Source organism: Vidua chalybeata, chromosome 2 (assembly GCF_026979565.1).
Source record: "Vidua chalybeata isolate OUT-0048 chromosome 2, bVidCha1 merged haplotype, whole genome shotgun sequence".
NCBI lineage: Eukaryota > Metazoa > Chordata > Aves > Passeriformes > Viduidae > Vidua > Vidua chalybeata.
In genome coordinates, this window is record NC_071531.1 from 79,330,776 (window position 1) to 79,356,636 (window position 25,861).

The 25,861-nt window shown below is 41.0% G+C and overlaps 1 protein-coding gene across 6 annotated transcripts; it reads right to left on the reverse strand.

The window, feature by feature from the left end:
- Positions 1 to 461: 461 nt before the first annotated feature.
- PCF11 (PCF11 cleavage and polyadenylation factor subunit) lies at positions 462 to 21,472 on the reverse strand. 6 transcript variants are annotated; one of them, XM_053934781.1, is made up of 16 exons: positions 21,197 to 21,472; positions 16,369 to 16,494; positions 13,947 to 14,135; positions 13,382 to 13,573; positions 11,496 to 12,604; positions 11,046 to 11,235; positions 10,318 to 10,951; positions 8,757 to 10,231; positions 7,291 to 7,378; positions 6,434 to 6,553; positions 5,798 to 5,906; positions 4,453 to 4,636; positions 3,887 to 4,042; positions 2,772 to 2,864; positions 2,190 to 2,225; positions 462 to 1,566 (listed from the first exon to the last, which is right to left on the reverse strand). In XM_053934781.1, the coding sequence occupies exons 1-16, from the start codon at positions 21,383 to 21,385 to the stop codon at positions 1,357 to 1,359; spliced, it is 5,100 nt and encodes a 1,699-aa protein (XP_053790756.1). In that variant the 5' UTR covers positions 21,386 to 21,472; the 3' UTR covers positions 462 to 1,356. The 6 variants fall into 6 exon arrangements, with proteins under 6 accessions (XP_053790756.1, XP_053790758.1, XP_053790757.1 ...); XM_053934783.1 differs by lacking the exon at positions 21,197 to 21,472 and adding an exon at positions 16,828 to 20,842; XM_053934782.1 differs by lacking the exon at positions 16,369 to 16,494.
- Between the last annotated feature and the right edge of the window lie 4,389 nt (positions 21,473 to 25,861).

Sequence of the window (25,861 nt, forward strand, 5' to 3'; positions counted from 1 at the left end):
CACCACCAGCAGCCGTACACACCACTGCATGGACTTACATTACCCTGATCCATTGTATTTTTGTTCCTCTGGACTGTCTCTAATTAAACAGCATTTCAAAGTCTGGTATCTAGAACAGGACAAGCTCACAACTACAGCTCCAACCTTAACAGAAGAATCAAGTATTAAATCTTAAAAACTGCATTAAGTTTTTGCAGCTAGCATCTGCACTGCTGATTATTTCTACTCACAAACTAAGGGGGAATTCTGTCTCCGAGGTATTCCCACTGCAAGAGTAACACATGCTAGGACAGTACACTGTCTTGCTTCTGTCTTGCTCCCAGCAAGTTAAAAATACACACCGTAACTAGCAGAGTGAATAAATCATCAAATGCATACTGAAACACACAGCTTTATTTCAATTCCCACAAATGTACCAGCCTCACAGACCCATCACTGAAAGGAAGAGACTCACACTCAAATATATGCTTAATTTTATTTATAACATTTAAGAAATATTAACATCTCAGGATATCTGGTTTACCATCTAAGTCCAGTCATAAGCAACAAAAAAGAAAATGTTAACCATGTTTCAAATGAGCATTCTTACATTCATTCCCCCCTGTAACGTAAAGAAAATTCAGCTTTATTAAATTTGTTTGACTAATGGAAAAAATATCATTAAAAATGTCTTAACTACCAGGCATCCTGGTTTGTTAATTTTTTTTTTGTTGGCACTTGTGTTCACCACAATCAAGCACTCCAGTTGGTTTGTTAAATTTTCCCCTTCTACCAAGATTTTTTTTGTGAGTTTTTCTGTGGATTTATTCTTTTGTTGTTGTAATTGGTTTTTTAAACATCTGGGTATGTAAGGTTGTTCAAATAACTTTAAAAAGACAAGGAATCTAGGCCTGTCTGAGAAGCACCTTCCCTTGATAACCCACCTATGGGAAACTGAAGGAAGAGACTTGCTTTCATTTTTCTGAATCTTATTAAGCAAAAATTCATTTTAATTAATTTTAAACTGAAAAAAGTACAGAAACACTGTATTTATTTGATGGTGTGCATAAACATTACACTCCATACATAGCAAAAATATCTTTTATTTATAATTTACATTTCAACAAGTGAAAATTTTACATTTTTACATATACCATTAAATTTTCACGCATCTACAGAACTTTCACACAATGACACCTGAAACTGTGCAGGCAATAAGAAATTTCAAATACAAAAATGTATTTATTAACCAAACAGTAGTTGAGGCCCTGCCTCAATTGGACATTTTATTCATATAAAAAGTATCCGCCTTCCAGAATTAACACAGCAGCTCTTCTGTAAAAAAAAAAAAAAAAAAAAAATCATACCGCAGTTCATTTAAACAGACTCCTCAGGTTCTGTTTTGATTTCTGTAGATGCAGGTGTGCTCTCTTCCGTACAGGCAGGAGGGGTGTCATCAGGTTCTTCTTTGATTTTAGGTGAGTCACAGGACTCTTCTGTTTCTTGTTTAACAATGTCCAACATTATATTTAGTGGATTTTCTGAAGGAGTCTTGCTGGGAGACGGTGTGCAATCAAATGATGATGTCTGCAAAGTGAAAGTCAACATAGCATTAGCACACTAAAATAACCACTTTTAGCCTCCTATTCTTTTGCCTGTTTTCAAAATGCCAAATATGTTGATGGTCAGGCACTCAAAAAATCCAAACTTCTACTCTGTCAAGCTTTTAAGAAAACAAATTCATTTTTTTTAATAGCATTACTTTTTTTTCCAATTCCTTTGAAAAGTATCACAAGAAGTGATGAAATGCTTAACACATTACCATGAACTGGTGTAACTCCCAAAGCATTAAAAATGTCACACACACCAATAAATACAATAATAAATACAATAAATAAATACATTTTGTTACACACACCAATACCCATCTACCCCATTGTTACAAATTCCTAAGATTACACACGTTACGCCACAATAAATCCATCAAACCACAACTTTGCTTTATGGCACACAAGCTGTCATGGTACATCACTACCAGAAATGCATCTCAGCTAATTCTGTATTATAAACTTGCCATGCCCAAGGCCTCCAAGTCTTTGGCAAGAGAAATGAGCAGCGCATTCTGAACACATCTGCTCCCTGCAAAGTCAAGAGATGAAGCAAACAAACTGAAAGCAAAATTCTTCCAAAAATATGAAGGATTCACTTACATTCTGGTAATCTTCATAACAAGATGGATGGTAAATCTGAAAAAAAAAAGTTATACATTTAAATATGTAAAAATAAATTATAGCAGGATCACTGATAATGAATTGAACAGTGTCTAGTACACATTATCACATAATTCATCTAGAGAAACTATGGTCTGAACAGGCTAAGTATGGTGTCAACTATACCTCTGACAAGATTTTGTGATGTTTATTTAGGAAATGTTATCATACAGAAGGCTGGTAAGTGGTGGGAATTACAGAAGCCTGGTGAGTGCTGGGAATTACCTGTGCACAGCTGCATGCAGGAAGAACTGAACCCATACCTACACCCATACACAGAGACATCTATTTTTCTTTGAGCACTGCAGTGTAAGGGAGAGTTGGTGAGCCCATATCAATGACACCAGGATTTCAGGCACTTCCAAAAGCAGAGATGTTTGTGTATTTGGAAGCCAGAAAAACTACAGTAGGAATCCTTCAAGAGAAAAAGAGCACTTGCCACCTCCTCCTAGGGTTTTTTTTCTGTAATTCTTCAGGGGTTTTACTATAAATTAGCATCACATGTAAATAAGATCAAATTACCTTTTCATCTACCCTGATAGCATTCTTCAGGTGCCACTCTTCCTCTTCCTCATCCCAATACTGTTCAAATTGTTCTTGGCAAATTTCACAGCTCTGAAAATTTATTGGAGTAACAGAGATAAATCATGTTATTGCCATTTGCTGAACACATGAAATGCAAGAACCTAGTAGGAGTCAAATAAGGTTCTTTTAAATTAAGTATATTAAGCCTAGAACATGATCTTTCCTCTACACTTTAAAAATCACTTTAATAATTAGTAAACCTTAATTAAAAATTGAGTATGGTTTGCAGACAGAGACAGGATCACCCTCTGGCCCTGAATACTGTTTGTTACTTGAGAAAGGTAAGCTTTACTACTTTAGCTAGTTAGTCTGCAAAGCACTTTGTAACAGTGTAATGCTGTCTTACTGTCATGTAAGACAATCCATTACAGCGATTTAACTAGTTTTATTTATGGCAGTATTTCTTAATTCTTCCCCCTTAACCTGCAATTTCAAGTCAAACAAGGCAGAAGTTTTTTTGTGCTTTTGTGAAAAATTATCAACCCAGAGACTAGAGCACAAAAGGTGCTTTTTAAAATTTTTAAAAAAGGCCTTTCTGGTTTCATAGGTAGTTTCTTAGAGACTTAGCACATAAAACTAAATTGTAATTCTAACATTTGATTACGACACCATCTACCAAAATACAGCTCTACTGGTTAGAGATTCAAATTGTGGTATTTCTTTCTTCTAAGGCCCATCTGCTACCAAAAAAGAAATTTTTGTGTTTGAAAGTACCAAAAACCCCGTAAATCCTGTAGTTATCTGAATGACAAACAGCCATCAAAGGACAAATCGCGTACGCTATTTTCTCTACATAAACATTAAGCAAATTAACACACTTTGCCCATTTCAATTTTGCTAAAACCACACAATGCCAATGGCTGTGGATTTTTTTTTTAACTACGGGTTTCTACTACTCCTGCCCCTGGGAAGCAACCATTACACAAACACACAACCTATGCAGGGGCTGCACAAAGGCCCAAGTACAATATTCCAGTTTACATTTAATAACAAGAATACAGTACAAGCCTTTAAAAGACTACATTCTTGCTATCTGGCAAGCTGAAACTTACCTCCACTGCTCCAGCTGGTCCAGCTGGGACACTCTGAAACTCCTTCTCTTTCGCAGCTTCCTGTGTCTTCAAAACAACCTCTTCATGAGCTTTTTCAAAGAACTGGCTTTTAGCACGCTCCTCTAGATCTGCTATTTCTTCAAATTCAATCCAGTCCTAAGGAAAGTGTTCATTCTCACTCAGACATCCCAAAGTATCATATTTAATAAATGTTACTTTGTTAAAACTGAAGTATTTCCCACATGCAGAATAAGCACAGTGTACTCTTTCTCACAGTCCAACACTTCAAAAACTCTTTTACCAGAAAAATCACTATCCTTCAAATTCCATTTGCAGTGGAATGAAAACAGTGCAGTAAGCAGCTTTAAACTGTTCATTGTTCATCACACAACTGCCTTTTGTATTCTGACAGGCATTTGCGGACTATAGAATTATCTAAGACATCACTGTTTATCACAACCAACTCCTGTGATGATGCAAATTTCAGTTGCAATCCTACAGCACGTGCAGGAGTAAAACACAGAATCCAGCCTGTAATTTATCCACACAAATACTGCATTACTTACTGTTAAACTGTAGTACCATCTCCTGTGTGTTATTTTTCTGCTAACATCTTTTTCTGTCCGGTTCTGGCGATAATGCCAATCTAAATGATCTGCATAAACATCTGTCTGTGAAGTAGTGAATCTCATTCCACAGGAGTAACACTGAATTCCAGTGTACAGTCGATTTATAACACTATCATAACGCCTACAAAAAGAGAGAAAAATCTTAGCACTTCTTTAAAAAGAGACACTAAGAAGTCTCAGTAAATTGCTCCATTTGTCTACAGTAGTAGGGAAAAAGCACGGATCTGCTCCAAGTTAAAAGTCATGCAATATGACTACATTTCATCCTGATTTTCATAGCACAATCAACCTAAACAATTCAAAAAACAATGGGCTCTTATTAACAATTAATGAGAAACATGCTAGTGTTGTGTTTCATTCCTACTAGCTTTTCTCACCTAATAATGCACAAATAGCAATGCCTTCATTTGGCCCAGCTTTACAAAGCACCACCAAAGCAGTAAAATTAAAATCATAGAACGGTTTGGGTTGGAGTGGATCTTAGAAGACCATCTACTTCCAACCCCCCTGCCATGGGCAGGGACACCTTCCACGAGGTTGCTCAGGGCCCCATCCAATCTGGCCTTGAACACTTGCAAGGATGGGACATCCAGAGCTTCTTGAGCAATCTATCCCAGTGCCTGGTCATCCTCTCAAGGTAAAGGATTTCCTCCTACTATACAGTAAATCTGCTCTTCAGCCTGAGGCCATTTGCCCTTGTCCTATCACTTCATGGCCTTGTGAAAAGCCCCTCTCCAGCTTTTCTCATAGTCCCCCTTTAGGTACTGGAAGGTTACAGTAAGGCCTCCCTGGAGCCCTTTCCCCTCCAGACTGAACCACCCCAAATCTCAGCCTATCTCCATAGCAGAGGTGCTCCAGCCCTCTCATGATCTTTATGGCCTCCTCTGGAGTCACTCCTAAAAGGTCCATGTCGTCCTTGTGTTAGGGCCCCAGAGAGGCACTGCAAGTGGGGTCTCACCAGAGCAGAGGGGGAAAATCACCTCCCTTGACCTCCTTGTCACACAGCTTTTGATGCAGCCCAGGCCTGGGCTTCACTGCCTATCACAACCTTAGCGATGAAGTAACAACACGCATATTTGCGTAAAGCTAAGTTTTCCCATGTTAAATTTCCGTCTTTTTCCTTTCTCAACTCCAACAAGGCTGACATCAAACAATGCAGGTTAACCTCCTCGGAACCACAAAGTGACAGACAATATTTTAAAAGCTTTTAACTGTCTTGAATGAGCTATCTAGCTACTGCCACATTGTTATTCCTACTGTAAGCCCATTCTACTATACGCACTGTCTAAGTTCTTCGACTATGAAGTTAGTGAGGTCTGGAACATTTTGATCTTCATTCTGATCATCATCTTCTTCTTCAGCAGTCGGCTGGGCCGATGTTTCATTCGCTTCTAGAAACCATGAAGATATTTTATCAAAATTTCAATACATCATCAGAAAGAAATTATGTGCTCCTAAAAGTTTTTTTTTTTTTCGTACATTATTAAGACAATCTGACTATGGTCAAACACAAGTGTGTAAGAGCTAAATAAGTTATCTTCTGACACCATTTTAAAAAAGCGTAAAAGAAAATAAGCCAGAATTTCAAATGAGGAAAACAATTTTCACCTCAGTATTTGGCTTTAAAATTCAGTCTTCACAGATACAGAAATATTTCAGAAGATGAAAAGACCCTGATTATAATCAAGAACAAGTTACGAAAGCACAACACCAAAGACAAAACTGACTGCTCTGGATAGCTGAAATGTAAATTAAACAAGATACTAAGAATTTACTCAATCACATGCACTAAATTCCTTCCCAGAAATAGAGTTCAGTTTAAGAAAACCTATACAGGAGTTCACAGTAGTTTGTATACTAAGATTTACACTTGAGCTGTGGATCGACTTGATAGTTAGAACATAATAAATCTACATACGCGCTGAAGTTGAATCAGTTTTAGACAATTTGAGGATCCCTGTTTTCAGCAGTTTAGCAAACAATTCATTCACATCAACCTGTCCAAGGTGGTTATCAGGATATGAATGGGAAAGGGCTCCTGGATAAGAACATAGACATTCAAGGTGGCAAAAGGTTAGTATCAGAAATCAACTTCATTTTTATCTGTATATCTCCCAACACAATTTTCCTGTTGCCTCCCATTTCTTTAATTCTTTGTTACAAATTATTTACCAAGTCTCTGCTTTATCTAGTGTTTGGCTATTTTTTCCCCTTGAAACAGGGAATCTTCGTAACAAGATTTTCCCTTCCTTCATCATGTATTCTGAACTGCTATCTAAGCTGGTTGCTCATACACAGATCTCTACTGGATGGTGGTTCTTGAAATGCAGGACTATCCTGGATTCATACATAGATATTTCTCCACACTCAAGCTACTTCATCACCCAGTTTAACTTTTTACGATGTTATTGAAGTTTTTCACTACTAACCACTCATACACTGGAAATGTTTGCACACCCCAGCACAGCAAGCTAGACCTGCAGACTGATGCTTTCCATAAAAACAGATCAAAACTATTTTTTTTGTTTTTTTCAGCACAACTTTATACCCAAACCACATGGTTAAATGAAAACTAACAGAAGCCTCCAGAGTTTGATAAAAGTTCCTTAAGAGATGAAGGTGCTACAGACATCATATTTACACAGCCACTTCACTGAGGAGGCTTCCCTTGATCCACACAGACCCAGGAAATTGGGACATTAAAAAAGGTCATTTTTGTGGCTACCACCAAATGAACAATCCAAAAGAAATAGAAGGAATTCTACTGTAACACACCTGCAGGGTTCTGGACAAAACTTCCAGGATTTGGCAAATACTGCTGACCTTGGCCATAAGGTCCTGGTTGAGCAGACATGAGAGAAACCTGTGAAAGTAAACACTTATGCATACTTTGTATAATTATGTGATTATAAACTTACTTTTCACATTATTTTATTATTAACTTCTAGATGTTTCTGAATCATTTCACATATATTGGACTCCTTCCAGGAATAAACGTTATCAATTTGGTAGTGAAAAGGACCACAGTCCTAATAAATAATCTTTCCCCATTTTCATTTTCCACTAGGAAAATTCAGATCACATCCTCATTTTGCCTAATATTAAAAAAATAAACAAACAAACCAACCCCTACCACAACACCTTTCCTTCTACTTAATAATCACATTTTCCAAGCACAGTACTTCCTTTTAAATTGCTCATGTTCACCAGAACAGAGCTCCTCAAGAAATTCAAGTAACCTGTAAATGTCTATTAATAAACGCCACAATTAATTCCTATCAGGAACTGAACGAGCGTTCAGTACAGACATACATCTCAAAAGCAAGACTTTTCAGCACATCACTACAATAAGCTGTAGGTAGAAAAACATGTCTTTATAACACATTTGTAATTAAAAGGTTTAGAATTTTTTCCTTAACTGGCTGTTTTCTGGATTTACACACCATTTAAGATTTTATCCCATTAGAGGTCTGCAGGACACATTACCTGCTTTTATACAATCAGTTAACTTTCACATTCACTTTTTATCCCCTAAAATTAAAAATGCTTTTTAAAATCTCTCATCTACTGCAAGAAATTACATCAGTTTCACCACTGTAAAGTATCATTTACTCCTTTTGAAGAGAGCGTTTCCAAGAGACAACAGCAAAGACAACTGAACTGACAAAGCAAGATGGTGCCAAAAGAATTTTAAAAGACAACAACGCAGTTGAGCAAGAAAGTTCAACAATGGCCCTGTCTTCCTCAATTTCCCCAAGTTATGGGTATCTCTTTACTTGTAACCAGTACTAACAGCTGCAAAAAGACAATTACTATTTTGGTCCAAAACTCAATTTTTGGTCCTAACTTCACACTTCTTAGAAAAATTAAACATGTATCATGTAATCACTTACATTATCTTTCATGCTTTATATAGAATACACTTTTGTTGAAATTTAATGAGAATACCAAAGGCTTCCAATAACCTGGTTTTGTACTGATGTTGAAAATAATGATTTCAAAGACATATTCTGAACTATGAAGTGATTGCAAAGATCCAGTATTTTAATACTTAAAAAAAGACTCTTGAAACACAGCAATGCATGTCCTTCTTAAACTATCTAGTGACTTTTTTAGTTTGAAAGTGACTCTCTGCCTACCAACCCTTCAGAAAAATATTCCCTTTTTACAAGAAGAAATCCTACTAATTCTCTAACAAAAACACTTCTGCAAGCAAAGTATTTGATGCAATCAGCTCTTACCTGATTACTTCCCATTGGCATATTACTGAAATTTCCATACTGAGGACCCTGGAGACCTTTTTCTTCAAAGTAATGTCCAGCTGCTCTCAGTGGGAAGTTCTGTGCTCCTGGGCCAGCTGGCCCATTGAAATTTGGTCCAGGCGAACCATCAAATATATCAGGTCTCTGGAACTGCATTCCATGAGCTGGTCCATTGTAGCCCTGGCCAGGATGTTCAACAAACGGACCACCTTGTCCATATGGTGACATTTCTAGTCTTGAGGCAGGATGGTTAGCTACATTTTCAAACCGTGCACCCTGAAGGCCAAGGGGCAAGTCGAACCTAGAGGCTGGCTGGTGAGGTCCATCAAATCTTTGAGGTATGGCTGTTTCAAATCTTGCTTGTGCCTGTTGGCCAGGTGCCAACCTTGGACCAGGCTGTCCATGAATTCCATCAAATCTTTGCAGGAGAGACAGCTGTCCAGGCTGACCATCAAATCCAGCTCCATGACAGCCATCAAATCTTGGACCAGCCCGACCAAGAGGACCATCAAATCTAAGTCCACCAGCTCCCTGGTGTACTGGTCCATCAATCAACCTAGGGCCTAGACCCGGCTGACCGCGTGGTCCTTCCAGTCTCAGCCCACCACCCGATGGTCCATGTGGCCCCTCAAACCTGAGCCCACCACCTGATGGCCCATGTGGCCCCATGGGCTGACCATGTGGCCCCTCAAATCTGAGGCCACCTCCAAGTTGTCCATGGGGCCCCAATGGCTGCAAATGTGGCCCCTCAAACCTGAGGCTACCCCCTGGTTGACCATGAGGCCCCAAGGGCTGACCATGGGGTCCCTCAAACCTGAGACCACCCCCTGGTTGACCCCGAGGCCCCATAGGTTGACCATGAGGTCCCTCAAACCTGAGACCACCTGAAGGCTGACCATGAGGACCCTCAAACCTGAGACCAACTCCAGGACCTTCAAATCTAGCACCACCCACAGGCTGCCCTGCAGGCCCCTCAAACCTCAAAGGCCCAAGAGGTCCCTCAAACCGCAGTGGACCTCCTCCACCAACCTGGCCTGGGGGTCCTTCAAATCTCAGGGACCCTGCCAGCTGCCCCGGTGGCCCATCAAATCTTAGGGCTCCAGCTCCCCCTGCTCCTGCCAGTGGTCCATCAAACTGAGATGCACCTGCCCCCACCAAAGGCCCCTCAAATCTCAAAGCAGCCTGTCCAGCTGGCCCATCAATTCTGGAACTTGAACCAGCAGGACCATCAACAAAAGGACTGCCTTGTCCATCTACCCCAACCCTTGCAGCAGTCGGTCTAGGTGAGCCATCAAACAGAGGTCTGTCTTCCATCAGTGCACTTATCCTCTGCTTTGCTTCAATACCTCCAAATCTTGATCCTGGACTTTCTGGAAACGGTGCTTTCTCTGGATCTTCATACCTAGCTCTTTTGAAACGTTCAGTGAATGGTGACCTTGGCTCCTCTCGACCACCTAAAAAAACCAGAACAAGTCACATAACCACTCACTAATACATTGTCAATTACTTAACAGATATAAAATAAAGTAAAATCACATACCAGCTTGCCCAAGAAGCTGTCTCTCTTCACGATTATCAAACCTACAGAGTGCATCTCCATCTGTTTTCTGGAACTCTGCTGTACTTTTCCCCTGTTGTCTGAGAGCATCTCTAAATTCATCCGATTCTCCCCAGCTGTCATAAGGATCAGAACCTCTTGCTCCTTTAGTAGCACGCTGGTCTTCAAGTCTTCTTCGATTCTCAAGTGGCGACAGGTTTTCAGCAAAAGGTCTTGTAGTGCCACTTACAGGAGAGTGTCTCCTTGATCTTTCTGCAAATGGTTCTTTTCTATCAAACTGTACTCCCCGCTTGGCTTTTGCCTGCTCACATTCTATTCCAGAAAGCAATGCATCAGGTATATGATAATCCAAAATATCGTCAGGATCCAACAGATCAAGCCTTGACAAGGAATGCTGAACTTGTGTCCTTTTTAGTTTAGCTTTATGTTCATAATACGTTAATTCTGCATCCGATAGAAGAGGTTTCTTTTTTAAACTACATTTTTCCTCTGTAGGGCTATCCCAGACATTACACCTGTGCTTTCCTTCCTGATACTGGAACAGCTGTCGGATCTGATGAGCTACCATGAGAAACTCATCTTGTGTTATTTCTCCAGATGTTAAGCGGTCATTAGCCTGTAATATAAAGTTTAAATTTAGACTTCCAAAGAGAGAAGAAAAAAAACCCACACCTGGGACATTTCTATGAAGATAGATGTATTCGTATTACCTTCTTAAGTAATTCTCTTTTACTTGCAGATGTCAATTCTTTGGGAATCTGTAAATTGGCATCCACACTTAACCGGTGTTGCTGCTTTGGTGCTCGGGGTGATAGAATTCCTTTACCAGCAGGCCAGTTTTCCCGATGTCTTTGATGAGGGGATTTAACAACTGCTTGGTGTTCATCATTCTGCTGTGAGCTGCAAACAAGAATATACGTAAAATATGGATTATTTTGTTATTCAGGATGTAATGGCTTGTACTAGAACTGATCATGGCAAAACATTGCTATCACCTTAGAATCTAAGTATGCATCATCTCTCTATTTCACTAGTAGAAATAAGTTAAACCTATCAATTTTAACAATCTGAACACTGCCTCTCAAAGTCAACTATACTGAAGCCAACAGGAGAATTCCCGCTGACTTCACACAGAAGTTGTTTAAAAGACAGTAACTTACTTTTTACTTTCTTCCCAACCAGATTTCCACCTCTTGCCTGATTTGGATCCCTGCCAGTTTTCTGCATTCTCCTTTGGATCTGGAGAAGCTTTTGCAGAATGTTGGGTGGCTGTCTCTTGGGGGCGTTCTTCTTGGGCTTTTTTCAATCTCCTTGGATCACGCACCTCTTGTTTAACATTTCTCTTATTAGAATTTCTTTCATCTCTTGCTGCTTGTGTGCCTTCTTCAACATGAGACTGCTTAGGGCCTATCTGGCGTATCTTTCCAATTTTAGGAGTCGATGAAGTAGGAGATAAACTCCGAAGTCTTCTTTTAGGTGATCTCCTCTCCCGTCTTTTTGGAGAATGCGTAGATGGTGATCTTGCCTTAGGAGAGCGTGACCGTGACCGTTTTCTACTACTTGATCTTCCTTGTTTCCCACCCTGTTTTTCTGACTCCTCTGTAATCACGTCTTGTTTCTGAACAGCACCATTTATCACTTTATTTCTGCTCCCCACCGGTCTATGTTCGCATGTCTTATGCTCCTCTTTTTCCTTCTTCTCTGTACTTCTCCTCTTTTCTTTGACGTCCTCTTCCTTCCCCTCTGACTTATCTTGAAGATGTCTTTTCAGTCTTGGATCCCGCTTGCTGATGTCAGAAACCTTAGTGCTTTCACATTCCTGGCTTTTACTGTCTTTAGTATCAGGCAGCTTATTTTTTAAAGGGGATGGTGATTTAGATTTTGCTTTAGACTGTTCAAGTTCTTTCTTCTGTGTTTTTTCACTTGCTTTTGATTTTTCTGGCTTTGTTGAGTTCTGTTTTTCAGCCTGTGCTGTTTTGTTTCCCTTGGTCTCAGACTGACTGGTCACACTTGGTGAAAATTCTTTCCTGTGAGACTGATCTTTAGTATGAGAAGAATGTTGACCCATCCTATTAAGCCGAGGATCCCTGTTCACTATTTTGATATCATGAAGTGGAGGACTTGGGGATGGTTTGTTTTTTTCAGATTGCACAGCAGTTTGATGAGGTGGTTTAACTGTCATATGAGGTGTGGGAGACATGTGTTGCTTGGAAGGTGCTGGAACTGAAGCTATACTAGATGATCCCTGCTGAACACTGAGAGATACAGCCTGAAATTGGGGAAAAAAAAAATCCAGCATTAATCTGTATGCCACGACTCCTACCCAGAGGTGCTAATATTCTGTCTCAAAACCAAAACTGTAATAGCCATGTCTTGAAAATTATGAGCTTCAGCCATTTAACAGAAATTGACCCACTAATTGCTAATTATAAGCACAAAAATAATGTAGTACCATTACAAATCAAATTCAAATACAGTGCAAAATCAATATATAAAGTAAATCCTGCAAAATATGCAAATTTGGCATACATTCCAATTGCAGTGCCAGCTTTGCTATATATTCCACATGCTCTAGGCTACCCAGCTGCCAAGTATCCTATTTTCACACTTCAGTTCAAAGATGCTTTATTTTGTATTGTCAACTGCTAACACAGCAAGACTTCCAACTACTGCCGACCAAGGAATTGATTTTGCTTACAAACAATCAGGCTCCCTTGTTCCTTAGGAACAAACATATTTGAAACAGCCCATCTTACTGTTAGTTGCAAGAGGTGAAAGATGCAGATCACAGTCAGGTATCATTCTGAAGAGAGATTAAAACCAAACCTCAAGAATTTCACTTTTTTTTTTAAGTAATACTTAAAGTGTCAAGACAACAAAAACTGTTCAGGAACCCCAGATCACCTTGCATTGCTCTAACAGTCCTAAAATAGCTACACTTGTTTAACATGAGGGAAAAACCAATGCACTGTACTTACCAGTACAGTCAAGAACTCTCCAAAAGAGAGACCCCAACTATGGAAGTTTTATCAACTATCCTACTCACCAACTGTGCTTTAGTCTGTTCCAGCTCCAGCTCTAGCTTTTTTTGCTGAAGTTCTAACAACTGTTTTTGCTTTGCAAGCAACTGCTGCCTTATCAGTTGCTCCTGTGTCAAATTCTTTTGTATTTCAGGAACAGCTGGAGGAGTAGAGGCACCAGAAGTGACAGCAGAGGTAGGTGCATTAGATTCCTCTGGCTAAAAACAAAATAGAGAGCAGTTACATTCAAAATCCTAATGAAATCAACTCCTTTCAGTGTTATCATGATTCAGTACCAGGACTTAGTTCATACAGCAGTTATAAACTGCATTTTTTTTGCCCTACTGTGATTTGCCTACTTTGACAGGTATAGGGAATTTAATATCAATTCCTTAATGTTCCAAAACCTAGAATTCAATTAGTAAATTAAAAAAACAGACCCTTCAAATATTCTGAATTTGTAAATTTCTCTTACCTGTTTACAAGGTCAGATAATTCATTCTTAATATTCTAAATTGTCAAAAAGCAGCACACAAACAATGAAAACTACATGTATTACCATCTGTTCTTCCAAAAGGCAGAAAAACTTACCGATTTATTTAAAAACTTAGGATTCACATGGATGCTAGAAGTATTCACATTTGGGGGCAGAGGTTTAATTGGCCAGGCAGGATCTAATGAGTTGACTCTGACATCAAGTGCATATAGTTTCTTCAAAGGAAAAATATCATCCCATGTGGAGCGTAATTTAAATAAACTTTTCCTAGTATTTTCATCCACCTAAAACAATAAAACAATTCTATGGCTTGTTAAGTTAATATAGAACAATTTCTTAAACTTTTCTGTAGAACTTAAGATTTCATTAATTTCCTATTTCTATCTTGCCATTACAATATACTGAACTTGCTACACAAAATTTATAAGCAGTGCAGACAACACATCTCTATCAATGGGATCAGTAACAGAAGCTCAAATGTGCAATTGGTGTTTCAAGGCCATTTGAAGATTTTATTGTGTATTACCATGCTCTGAGAATTTTCTTTCAACTTTTCCATTAGCAAAATTCTCATTTTACTGGCCCAACTTCTGTGGAAAAGAATACAGTAACAAAAGTATTGAAAGGCAACCGCCTCTGAGACAATACATCATTCAAGTGTTTGTGCCAGAGTATAACAATGAAAAACAAATCAAGAAAAAACAAACTGAATGGAAAAAAAGGTGTTTAGTCACTAAAGGATTTTTTCCAACAAATGCAATAAAACAAGTATTAGCTAAAATGAAGTCAATTACTACTTCAGTTCAGCTGCAGAATTAGACCCATCTATGCATGAGTCACAGAAATGTACTTGTAAGACCAGAGGCCCATTTTATCTCTTTACAAACAATTGGATTATCTCATGGCAGCTAAATTAGAAATTTACAATAAAGTAAAATTTAGTTCATCTCATAACTTAAATGGTTCAGTTAAACAATAAATAAAAAACATTAAAGGACAAAATACATGCAGCTGGCAAATTTCAAAACCCCAATTCAATCATTAAGCATTGCCCATGTAGATGATTTTTGCTGCCATTTTCAGATTTTACACCTAGACACAGAATGTTCTGGAAAGTTTGTAGATTCTTCTTGGGTAAGAGCAGGAACTTCAATAAAAGTAATTAATACTTAGTAACTGGGGGATGATGCCTCCATACAATTTTCCATGAGAGGCTTCACTGAAGTTCACTGCAAAAATGTGCAGGAACGACTAAGCAAACAGTTCTGACTTCAAGTATCTAAAGATACCTTAGTGACTATTTACTGATAAAACCCAAATCTGTAACAATGCCTGTGTGCTGGAATTCTACTCGCATTTTTTAACATGACCAACTAAGCTATTAGAAATGACTGCCACTTTACAAATCTAATTAGTACACATAAATAGTTCTAGTTAGCTTACTAGCAAGTTAACATACAAAACTCTGAAGGTGAGTTATTATCCAGAGCTTCATTCAGCCTCAACTTTAACCACAACTCAGTAGAAGAGCATTCACAAGTTAACACCGAAAAACCAAGTAAATCTATCTCTATCTGCTCTACACACAAGGAGTTTAAGTTTTCTACAGTCATGATCCCAATCTATTCCTTACTTCATCATGCACTTTACATCTGAAAACCATATACAAAGCGTACTGGGATTTCAGATCCTCACTGATATGTAATGATAAATATGCAAAAGCTTCATTCATCTCATTCTTACGGAACACCACTTTCTTCTAACATACAGGAAGTTAACCCTTCTTTTCTGATCCAACTTAAACCCATTCAAGTCCGGCCTTTCAAAACCTTTGATATGTTTTTCTCACTCAGGAGTAGGCACAATTACTTCACTGAGCTTCAAGATTAAGAGCCAGAATTAAAATATATGGCAGCAGCTTTCAATGTTGAATGAAATTAAAACTTATTTATAATACAGTCACATTTTAAGGTCCTTCTCTCACACAGTCACAGCATTTTTTTCAGCTGACAGACCACCAAGAGAGAACCAGGTGTCAGTGCTACTCCCTCTTGAGTTTAGGCACTCATTCTGCACAATGAAAATTATACAAATCAAACAAATCTAAATAGAGGAGAGTGAGGCTTTGAAAAATTCACAAGAAACCAATTCTCAGTCTATTCTTGGCATAAGGACTATTAACTATCTTAAAAATAAACCAATGATTCGTAATTAATTGGTCTATACATTACAAAATGTCCATCCAGCTAAGCCATCAACAATCAAAATCCTGTTAGCAAAATCTTGCCTGGAAAGCTACTGATGTTTACACAACAAATTAAGTAATACTTTGCATCTTTCAGCTAACTTACATGCTTGACAGCAGAAGGAATAATCTTTCACAGTATAGATATTTATAAAAACCAATCAATTCGTATAGTTCACGACACAAGAAAACCCAAACCTGCAATCACGTACTTAATTTTACCAGGAACAAATTTTGCTTAGAATACAGTACTTTTCTGAAAGTGTATATACCTTTTCAAATACACAAATAAATGTTGCAACTAGGTTTTTAGTAAATGCTGTGAGATACTCTCTTCCCACATTCTTGACAATGGAATCCATTAGGTACATAACGGGTAGCTTCTCTGATGCAGGAGCCTGGAGTAATAAGAAGAAACTGAGAAGTTTAGTACAACAAAAACATACTTTAACCTTTTCAAATAAAGGGATTACCAATCCCAGAAATACAGACCTCTCTTTTTGGTTGCCACTATAAATACCAAGGGATTTGGTTTGTTTGTTTTTTTTAATACAAAAACTTAGTCTGAAAAATGGACACTCAGTTCAAAGTATAATGCAGTGGGTCTATCCCAAAAAAAAAAAAAAAGGAACACCTTAGGTTAATTTGTTTGTGTATCAAAGCTTTGGAAAAAGGGAAAAAAAAAAAGGAGGAAAAAAGAAGCCCACAAGACAGTATTGCCACTAGTGTACCGAGTGTAACCTTTTCCCTGAGGAAGCAACTTAGCAGGAAACCATTGTCAGCACTTCAAGGAACTTCTAAAAATCGTTTATAATTCAAACCTCCTGGATGGATTTTTGTGGATTTCACAGAACACAAATCAGACTTCTGGCAAATAGCCCAAGTCAGTGAACTTCCGTAGCTGTAAATTATATGTTGATTATCACAGTTTTTCGTAAATTACATGTAGAAAAGGTTGCAATTATTTCACTGTAATCCAACTGGATATAGCAGAGAGTCCCATTCTCTCTTGGCACTTGCAGATGGTAACAGTTCTGATTTCCAGAGTACATGCAAAAACAGTCAGAATAGAGTTCAAAATCCAGTCAAAACTCAATCATCTGGTGGACTGGATAAATGCACAGACAAGCTCAGGAACTGCAACGACCATTTTCATAGAAGGTTGTCTTCAAACTCTGGACACAGTTTTGCTACCGGAGTTTTTTTTTTTTGTTTGTTTGGTTTTGGTTGGGTTTTTTTTAAATCCTTTTTCAAAACTCATACCAAGTTTATGCAATAAAAGTGTGGTGACCCTGGACCGCTATAGCAACTTCCAATTTACAGAAAGCAGTACTGGACCAGTAAAAGTGATTTTAATGCCTGCCAGTAGCTTTCACAAAGCAGAAGGCACAGCAAAGTTCCAAAAAACATCAGCAAGTACACAGACTTGTTGAAGAGGACATGAAAGACAACACAGGCAGTGTGTGTTGACCATGAACCCCTTGAAGAGCATCCACTTGTAATACTTTAAGTTCCATTCACCATCTAGTAAGCTCGGGAGAAAAGCAGAACAACTTCACTCACTGTTCATTTTAAACAGAATACTAGATTCATTAAGGACACCTTACTTGGCAGGCCTATTATCCAGACAAGTGTGTGAAGGGCTACTGCTTCACCATTTTAAATTCAATTCCTTCCCCTTTAAGGTGGTTCACAGAAGGGCACCCACTCAACAGTATTTTAACATGGGCAATGGGACTTCCTCATCCTTAGGAGTGTACTAATTTGCCATGACCTGAAACTTATTATTGAAGAGGGCAGAACTCCGTGTTAGTTGGGGCAGGAGGGTAGAGAGGGGTGTCATTGCCTTGGAACATATTGGAAAAAAGTAGAAACAGGCAGGTGATGCAGTTTGTACATAAAAAGACAAAAACCCAGCTACGTTAGCTAAAACTGATTGCAGCACATTAGAAGCCAATTTCACGCTGTGACGTAATACTGAGCTGTAAACAAGCTAATGTGCGTGTTAGAAAAAAGCATCCCGTAAGTCTCAGTCAGAAGACTGTGGATCTGCAGCTATTTAAAATGAATGTGGAATACTGGCTTCTTTGAAGCAGTCTGCACAATGGCACATTAAAAACACTCCAGTTCTGAGCACCTTCCTTTATAACAAAATGACAGTGCACCATTTCTGACTTTTAGTCAGCTGTGTTAGACACACAAAGAGCTGCCCCAGAAGTACCTATGCCCAACAGCTACTCCCCAAGTTGAATTCTTCCATTTCACCAATGCAGGAAAGTAGCTCACTACACTCTGCTAAGCTGGAAGTTTGAGCTGGGGAACCATTAGTAGCAAAAGCACTGAAAAAAGTTTAACTGTTCCTTTCATCATGCATCAGACTGTTACAGCAATCACACACGGAAACACCATCATCTAGGTAAGGAAGCCAACATCCAACTATGGAGCACAATTAGCAGCTCAGCAGCATACCCTACTTCAAACATAAGCTATTCAGGTGTCGCATTTTAAGAAACGTGACTTAAATATGGTCGGAATATTTACATCTTCTCTTCTGGAAGTGTTTATTATGTCAAGGCATCTAGCACGTATTTCAATAACCACAAAAGGGAATCCCACATCGGAATGCATTTTGTTTTCAGGAGGTCTCTGAACACCCCCAAGCAAGAAAGATGCCCGCACGACACTAATCAAAAGGCAGGGAGGCACCGTATAATCACCGGAACGCAGAAGAACACTAACTCTGAGCTCATCAGCATGATATTAAAGACTTCTTTACAAAACTCCCGCTCTTCCTTCAAAAAACGTAGGAAAGCTATTGTTGGAAATGTGTGGCTCTTTTTTATTAGTTTCCTATAAGATTTCAAGTTTAAAATAAAATCTGGCAATTCAACCCCAAGTCACAAACTTGTGAAAAATTTTGTTAAAAAAAAAAAAAGCAACTTTGTATACAAAATGGGTCTTGGAAACAAATTCTGCTCTATACAATGGTAAATAAAAAGACAAATACATATTTCACACTTTTTATTTACAAACTTTATAATACCAGTCACACATTTCAGAACCATTTATTAAATTGTAAAGCAGACCACTCAATTTTTACACTAAACAAACTGTCTCCAGGCAACACTTTTTAAAAGTGGCTTAGTAAAGGAGATCACTTTCCCAGAAACAACTAAAAACTTGCCTTGAATAAACTACAGTCATAAACAGTAACTAGGCAGAACTAACCATTGATACAGGTTTTAAGACATCTTTTAAAAAAAACCCATACTTCAGGGCAGGTTCTAAATCACCCAGAAATGAAAAAAAAAAAAAAAATGACAGCATTGTTATTAATCACAAATCATTTTATACACATCCACTGCCCTTTAGGAGATATAATGGTGAGAGCTATTAGATTATGAGGTCACCTCCCCAAGGAATGGCAAAACTCAGCCACTGGCAGCATTTAAAACTAGACTGGAAGAAGTCTGTGGCACACTAAAAAGACATCCTGCATTGATAGAAAGATAGATTAAGTATCTTAAAAGATGTTTCCCACCCCCATGATTAGATAGTACAATTCTCACCATTATAAACCACGATTAAAGCCAAAGGGAAAAAAAAAAGCCTTTTAACACCTCAGATCAGAGGGAGCAAGGGAAACAACGGGGGAGGGGTGGCTGGCACGAATACGGGGGGGGGTGGATTGAAAGAAGAACCCTTTTCTTCTAAAATGCTCGCTAACAAGGTGCTGCAAACCCCCATGCATGTACAGTGGCTGACTGATGTCAGCAACTGCCTGGGCTGGGCTCAGAGGGAGCCTCCTCTTTCCCTTTTTATATCATGTGCCTTTCAGACGCCATGTTAGGATCCTACAGGCTGCTGTAGTTTCTACAGTCAGGGAGAATTTCTTCTATCACATCCTCAACTAATAAACTTCTCTAACCAAAATAAATTAAATATGCACACAACACTAGTGCTACTCGGGGCACAGTTCACCTGAAATCCAAACAGATTATCCTAAGCCCACAGAATTTTCTCTAGCGAGGCAGAGCAAAACAACCCCCAGCACCACCACACACACTTCTCTAACCGAAAGAGATGATCACCTTTCACCCACAAACTTTTCTACGATATAAGGGAGCCTCCACCCCTCAATTAATCTCTCACAGGGACCGCACTGGGGAAATAGCCTTAACTTATACTTACAGGTCACTATACTTAGCTCTTCAGTGGCGAACAATTTGCGCTCTAGAAACTTAACCTTATTTTCCTTTTAGACCACCCCCCAAGAAAAACCCAACTCTCCACGAGATCTCCCCACTCAGGTCCTCTCTAAAGGTTGCAGTATCCACCTACTATAGAAATCGCCTAAATGCAAGGGTTTAGTCACCAGATTCGGACATCGAATGCTGGCTGCATGTCGGGGGAAAACCCCGCTCCAAGGGCGAGGAAGTGCAGCTGCCCAGTCACTGCCGGGCCGCCATGTTGTGCTTGCTATTTACGCGGGGCTCCCAGAGCGAGCCACGCTGCCCTCCTCCCTCAGCTCTTCGTGGGGCGAGTCCCAAACCCTTCCCTACTCCCAACAGGGTGGTATGGGGGCTGCTCCCCTCCCTCGAGTCCCCTGCTCCCTATGCGATGGGGGAATAGAAGCAGCAGCAGCACCCTTAAGCTTCGCGATGGAAGGAGGAGCCCCCGCCCGCCGCCTCGCCCCGTTGCTCCCTGGTCCCAGCTCAGAAACGCTTCCCTCCTCCGCCTGTTTCCCCCACGGCGACCCCCAGCCTCCTACACCCCCATCCTCCCCCAAATCCGTCCAAATCCTGCTCGCTCTATTCGCCCCCTCACTATCAACACCCCCCCGGCACTACTTCCTAGGCCCCCCCTGCAGCCCCAGCCCAGCCATGCCCACCCCGCCCGAGCCTCTCCCCCTCTCTCTCGCCCCATTTCCCGACCCTCGGGCCCTCTCGTCCCCCGGGCCTGCTGTGTCCCCCTGAACCGCCTCCGCCGCTCGGCTCCCCCCGCGCCTATCCTGCCGGCCCCCAGGCCGCCCTACCCCGCTGCCCCGGCCGGTCCCCCCAGCAGTATAGGTAGGAGTAGTAGTCGGTGGAATATAAAAACCTTGGCGATTTGCGCCTCGATCAGGGAGACGATGTCCTTGGCGAAGGGCACGTTCTCCTCGGCCAGGATGGTCAGCATGTTGATGTGCGGCTTGCTGTTGAACGTCAGGTCCTCCAGCGACGACTGGTAGTCGCGGCACGCGTCCTCCCGGGCCTCGCTGCTGCCAGCGCTGCTCTCCGGGGCCGACATGCTGCTCCGACCAGGACCCGACCCACCGACCGACAGCCCCCTCCCCGCGATCCCCCGCCGCCGCCGCCGCCGAGCGATGCCGATGCCGCCCCCCCGCCGCTGCGCTGGGCTCCTCTACCGCATCCTCCACGCTGAGGCTCCCGGTGGCTTCGCCGCCGGTGCCGCCGCTCCTCGGGCCGCCGCTGGCTCAGTCTCCGCGCTCACAAAATGGCGGCGGCGGGCACGGCTCGCGAACCGCTTCCCGCAGCCGTTGCGTCATGTGAAATTGTGCTCAGGAGAGGGGCCGGCGCCTTGGAGAGGCCCTTTTGTTCGCCTGACGCGCCCTGATTGGCTGGTGCCCCTCCTGCGCGGCTCGCCATTGGCTCTCCGTCACCACAGTGGCCCCCGATTGGCTGACACCGCCCTTCCTCACCGTTGACGGGCTCCTGCGGTCAAGTCCCACTCTCGCACGCGCGTCCCGACTCGCCATTGGCCGCATCTCCCGTCATGCCCCGCCTCTTCCTCCCGCCTTCCTGCGCTGCCCCGAGCGCTGATTGGTGCTCGGCGCGGCTCGCGCAGCCCCGCCTCCTGCCGGGCCCGCCCCGCCCGCCATTGGCTCAGCCCCCACACGGGAGCGGCGGCCGCGGCCGCTCCCAGAGCGCTGGGGTTGCCGTGCTGCAGGGGAAGCGACTCGGCGAGGAGCAGTGACCGTAAATAAAACCACATGAAGTTCCACCTCAGCACGAGGAAAAGCTTTTTTTACGTTGAGGGTGGCAGGCTGCCCTGGGAGGTTTGTGGAATCTCCCTCTCTGGAGACATTCCAAACCCACCTGGACGCGTTCCTGTTTCACCTGCTTCAAGTGACCCTGCCTGCGTGCGAGGATTGGAATAGGTGGTCTCCGAGGTCCCTTCCAACCCTGACAGTCCCGTGATTCTGTGACTCGTTCGCCTCAGCAAGCGGCCCTGCCCTGCGTGTTTCTCTGATGCCATCCCTTTAACCAGTCACCCCTCGCACCAGTGTTTCCAGGTCTACACAGAGCCAGGAGTAGGGGGGACGAGAGCAAAGTGACAAAACCTGCCTTGCCTTGGTCATTAGATTTGCCCAAAGGTATCTCTTGGAAGTGAAGTTGCTTGAAAAGCATTTTCAGGTGTAGCCATTCCTTCCCCCCACACTTCCTATTCCCTGGTAACCGGAGAACTGTCAGCATTTGAAACCAGTCAAGGGGTGAATGCTTCATTAAAATACACTGCATGAAACACATTGTGTGGGATCTTGTTTGAAGTGCAAATTGTATATATATATATATATATATATATATACACAGACATAAATATATTCTGCAAATATTGTAGAAATATAGTAAAAACATAAGCCTGATGCATTTCTGACAAGAACTGCTGCTTGTTGTTTTATATGGCTAAAAAATGTAGTTTGTGTGTTCACATTTGTATCCCCTTTACGAAAAACAGAGAAGGAGGGAACAAGAAATGCAACGGCATCTTCTACTTGCCTGTTGAATTGCACGTTCGTGTTTGTTCCTGTAAGCCTCAGAACACTGTACTTTGAACACACCACTTCGCCTTTACAGTGTGTCACCAGAAGATAAGAGAATAAAACTGAAGTTTCCGTCCCTGGCTGACCAAAGCTGAGATCGCAAGACTTTTTCTCAGAGTAAATGTTAGCCAGCTGTTTGAAGACACACTGTCTATGAAGAATGTTAATTATGTACCAGGAATCAAGCCATAATGTATACCCAGTTTATTTGGCAAAACCAGAACACACTGTTCTGCTGCTAGGTGAAAAATGTGGGGGTGGGGAAATCTAGCTCCTCCTCCAAAGTCCGTGTTTGTGAGTTAGAATTCTCGTTCCTCTTAATTACAGGAGCAAAACCAATAATAGAAACAAAGCAGCCTTGATGAGGATACCGTGTGGTCCGAGGCCACCCTCAAAACCAGATTTGCTGTTCACTAACCAGGAAAGGACCGAGCCTGCTGTGAGGCAAAGCAGTTTGCTGCCTCCAGAACGCAGAGCCTTCCTGAGACCGAGTACACCCAAAGTGCCTGAGCAGATCTCATGTTTTAGTGTAATAATATTTTGCCTTTTATAATTATAAAGTTTGCCTTTTCCAGTCTTCACGTGAAGCCAGTGGCACCTCACCAGGTTGGTGGTGAGAAGCCCCTGTGTGCCGATGAGTCATGGGAACACTTCATGCTCTAAGCGATTTCTGAAACGGCTCATTAAGAGTGGCACAGGAATACCCATTGAGTCTATCCTCGGACTCCTTAATAAAGATGTTGATCATTATTACAGAATTGTTTATTATTTGTCTTATTTGTATTGTTAATTACAGGAATTGTGTTGTGCCAGCAGTGTGCACAGAGTGAGGGTTTCTCTATGCCCACAAAAGCACACTTCATACATGTGTTCTTGAACCTCCTATCAAAAGCAGAGCTTTGCTGAAAGCATCACCTAGAAATGCCTCTGGTGCAGCTGTATTCCACTGCTTCTTATCATGGTTGACATAGCTGTCAGATAAAGTTTGGATCTTTGGGTCATTTGAGGGTTTTTTATAGATGCAGCTGTGGGTCTTGCTGGCACAAAAACTGCTAAAAATCCTCTAAACTAGACTCTCATATAGCACACATGACTTGAGAATCACCAGCAATTGGTGATTAAGGAAGTTTTGCTGGATAGCTGTGAAATTATTGTAGTACATAAGAAAACATGTCAAGGTAAAACACCTTCTAAGAATTTATTACATTCCAAAACATTTATAATTGAGAATAGTCATGCTTGTGTTTATGTGTTTATGTTATGAGATTAATTTTCTTAGGAAGTTTTATAAAATTCCTTTAAACTATTTTATACCTATACAAGCATCGGGGGGGTTGAGCGGGGGAGGATCTCTAGGCATCCAGAAAAGTTCTTGCTGCTTTTGATTTTGGAAAAGTGAAAAAAACCCCAACTAATTAAAAAATGCTTCCTTTTTAACATGTCTGGAAGTGGAAAAGACAGACACAAGAGAAACAAACATAGTGTCGATTTTTAAATATTGGTTTAATGAGATGCAAATTACCCCTCTGTGTATGAGCTGAAGTCCTTTGTTCTCCAGCCGAGATTCTCTTAAGGAAGCAGGCTGTGTTTCTCCTGTTTCTCGGTGGGCTTCCCAGAGGGTGGGAGTGCAAAGCTTTATACTCTCCTCAAGCTTCCAAAGCAGCTCTGCTGTCTCTAGTCTCGCAGTCACCAGCAGTTGATTTCTGGAACAGCCTTGACTAGAAAGTTTGCCGATGTAGCTGCAGTAGAAGACCTGGTAAACCCTCCTAGGGACAGGATCCAATTTAAATTGCTTTAATAATTATCTCTTGCTTATACCAGAACTGCAAAGGGTGTTTTGCTGTTGAAACCACACCTGTGGGTTTTTGCTGGCAAAGCTGTATTGATTGGTGAGTGTTGTTACATCCCACTATTGCTAAATCAGCAAAACTTTTAAATATAAACCAAATCCCTGTCTTCTGCCAGCCAGATTCCTCCTTGCCCAGGTTACATAGGTGACAGGCAGCTTCCCTCACTTTTATTCACCTTTAGAGTTGTACCTTGGTGACCTCTGTCTGAATAACCACAAGCTTTTTCTAACTGGATTATCTCCTGTTTAGAGCTAAGCACTTGGGTTGTTCTGAATGCGGAGAGCCTAGTTTTGCTCATAAGGTCAAAATGTAGGAAATGCTGTAATTACAGATCTGTGGAAGCACAAAAAATTGCAGTTTACTTTTCTGGGGAATACACCTGAGCTGGAGATGCATGATGAATGAACCACCTACTAACATTTCTTTACTTTCAAAATTCTGGGTATTGTAACTTTTCTAATATGTTAGCCTTAGGAAGTCTGTATTTAGTAAAAGATCGTTTGCTGGGTTGATAATTAGGAAAAATTCAAACACAGACATAGTGAAAAACGTGTTTAGTATGTCTAGACAAATGTTTTGTCTAGACAACCTGTATTGCCTTTCAAAGTTCTGCAAGATAGTCATGGCAGCTTGCAATCTATGTAAGATTTTCAACGTGATGGGTTCATCTTTACAGGAAGGCAGACAGACCTCAAACAGCAATGAGTCAAGATCAAAGACTAAGGATAGACAGGAAAGAAACTCTTGAATCTACATATTCCTGTCTTTGTCAATCTATACTAAATACCATGGCAATTAAAAGATCTCGGAAATATTTTGGACAATATTATCAAACTCAGTATTTGGTATGTGGACATAGCGCCCAAAGATGTGACAGTAAATCTTATGAAGCACATCCTTATTTACACTGACTTTAACTATGTGGGCTACCACTAAAAGCCTGCTGACAGCACCTTTTTTCCTTGTGTTCCTGGTGCTAAAGACTTGCTGCCTCCCCAGGAAGGCTTCTGTCATCTTTGGAAACTCCATGTTGTCACAGCTAGATTGTTACTGGCACCCAAGTTGACATGCCACCAGCTCACCTTCTGAAAT

Excerpts from the sequence above, each read along its gene's own strand:
- PCF11 (XM_053934781.1), bottom strand. The coding sequence starts at position 21,385 with ATGTCGGCCCCGGAGAGCAGCGCTGGCAGCAGCGAGGCCCGGGAGGAC. Across the intron at positions 7,379-8,756 it reads TGCCAATGGGAAGTAATCAG|GTTTCTCTCATGTCTGCTCA; the intron begins GTAAGAGCTGAT and ends TTACTTTCACAG. Across the intron at positions 5,907-6,433 it reads AACTGATTCAACTTCAGCGC|AAGCGAATGAAACATCGGCC; the intron begins GTATGTAGATTT and ends CATGGTTTCTAG.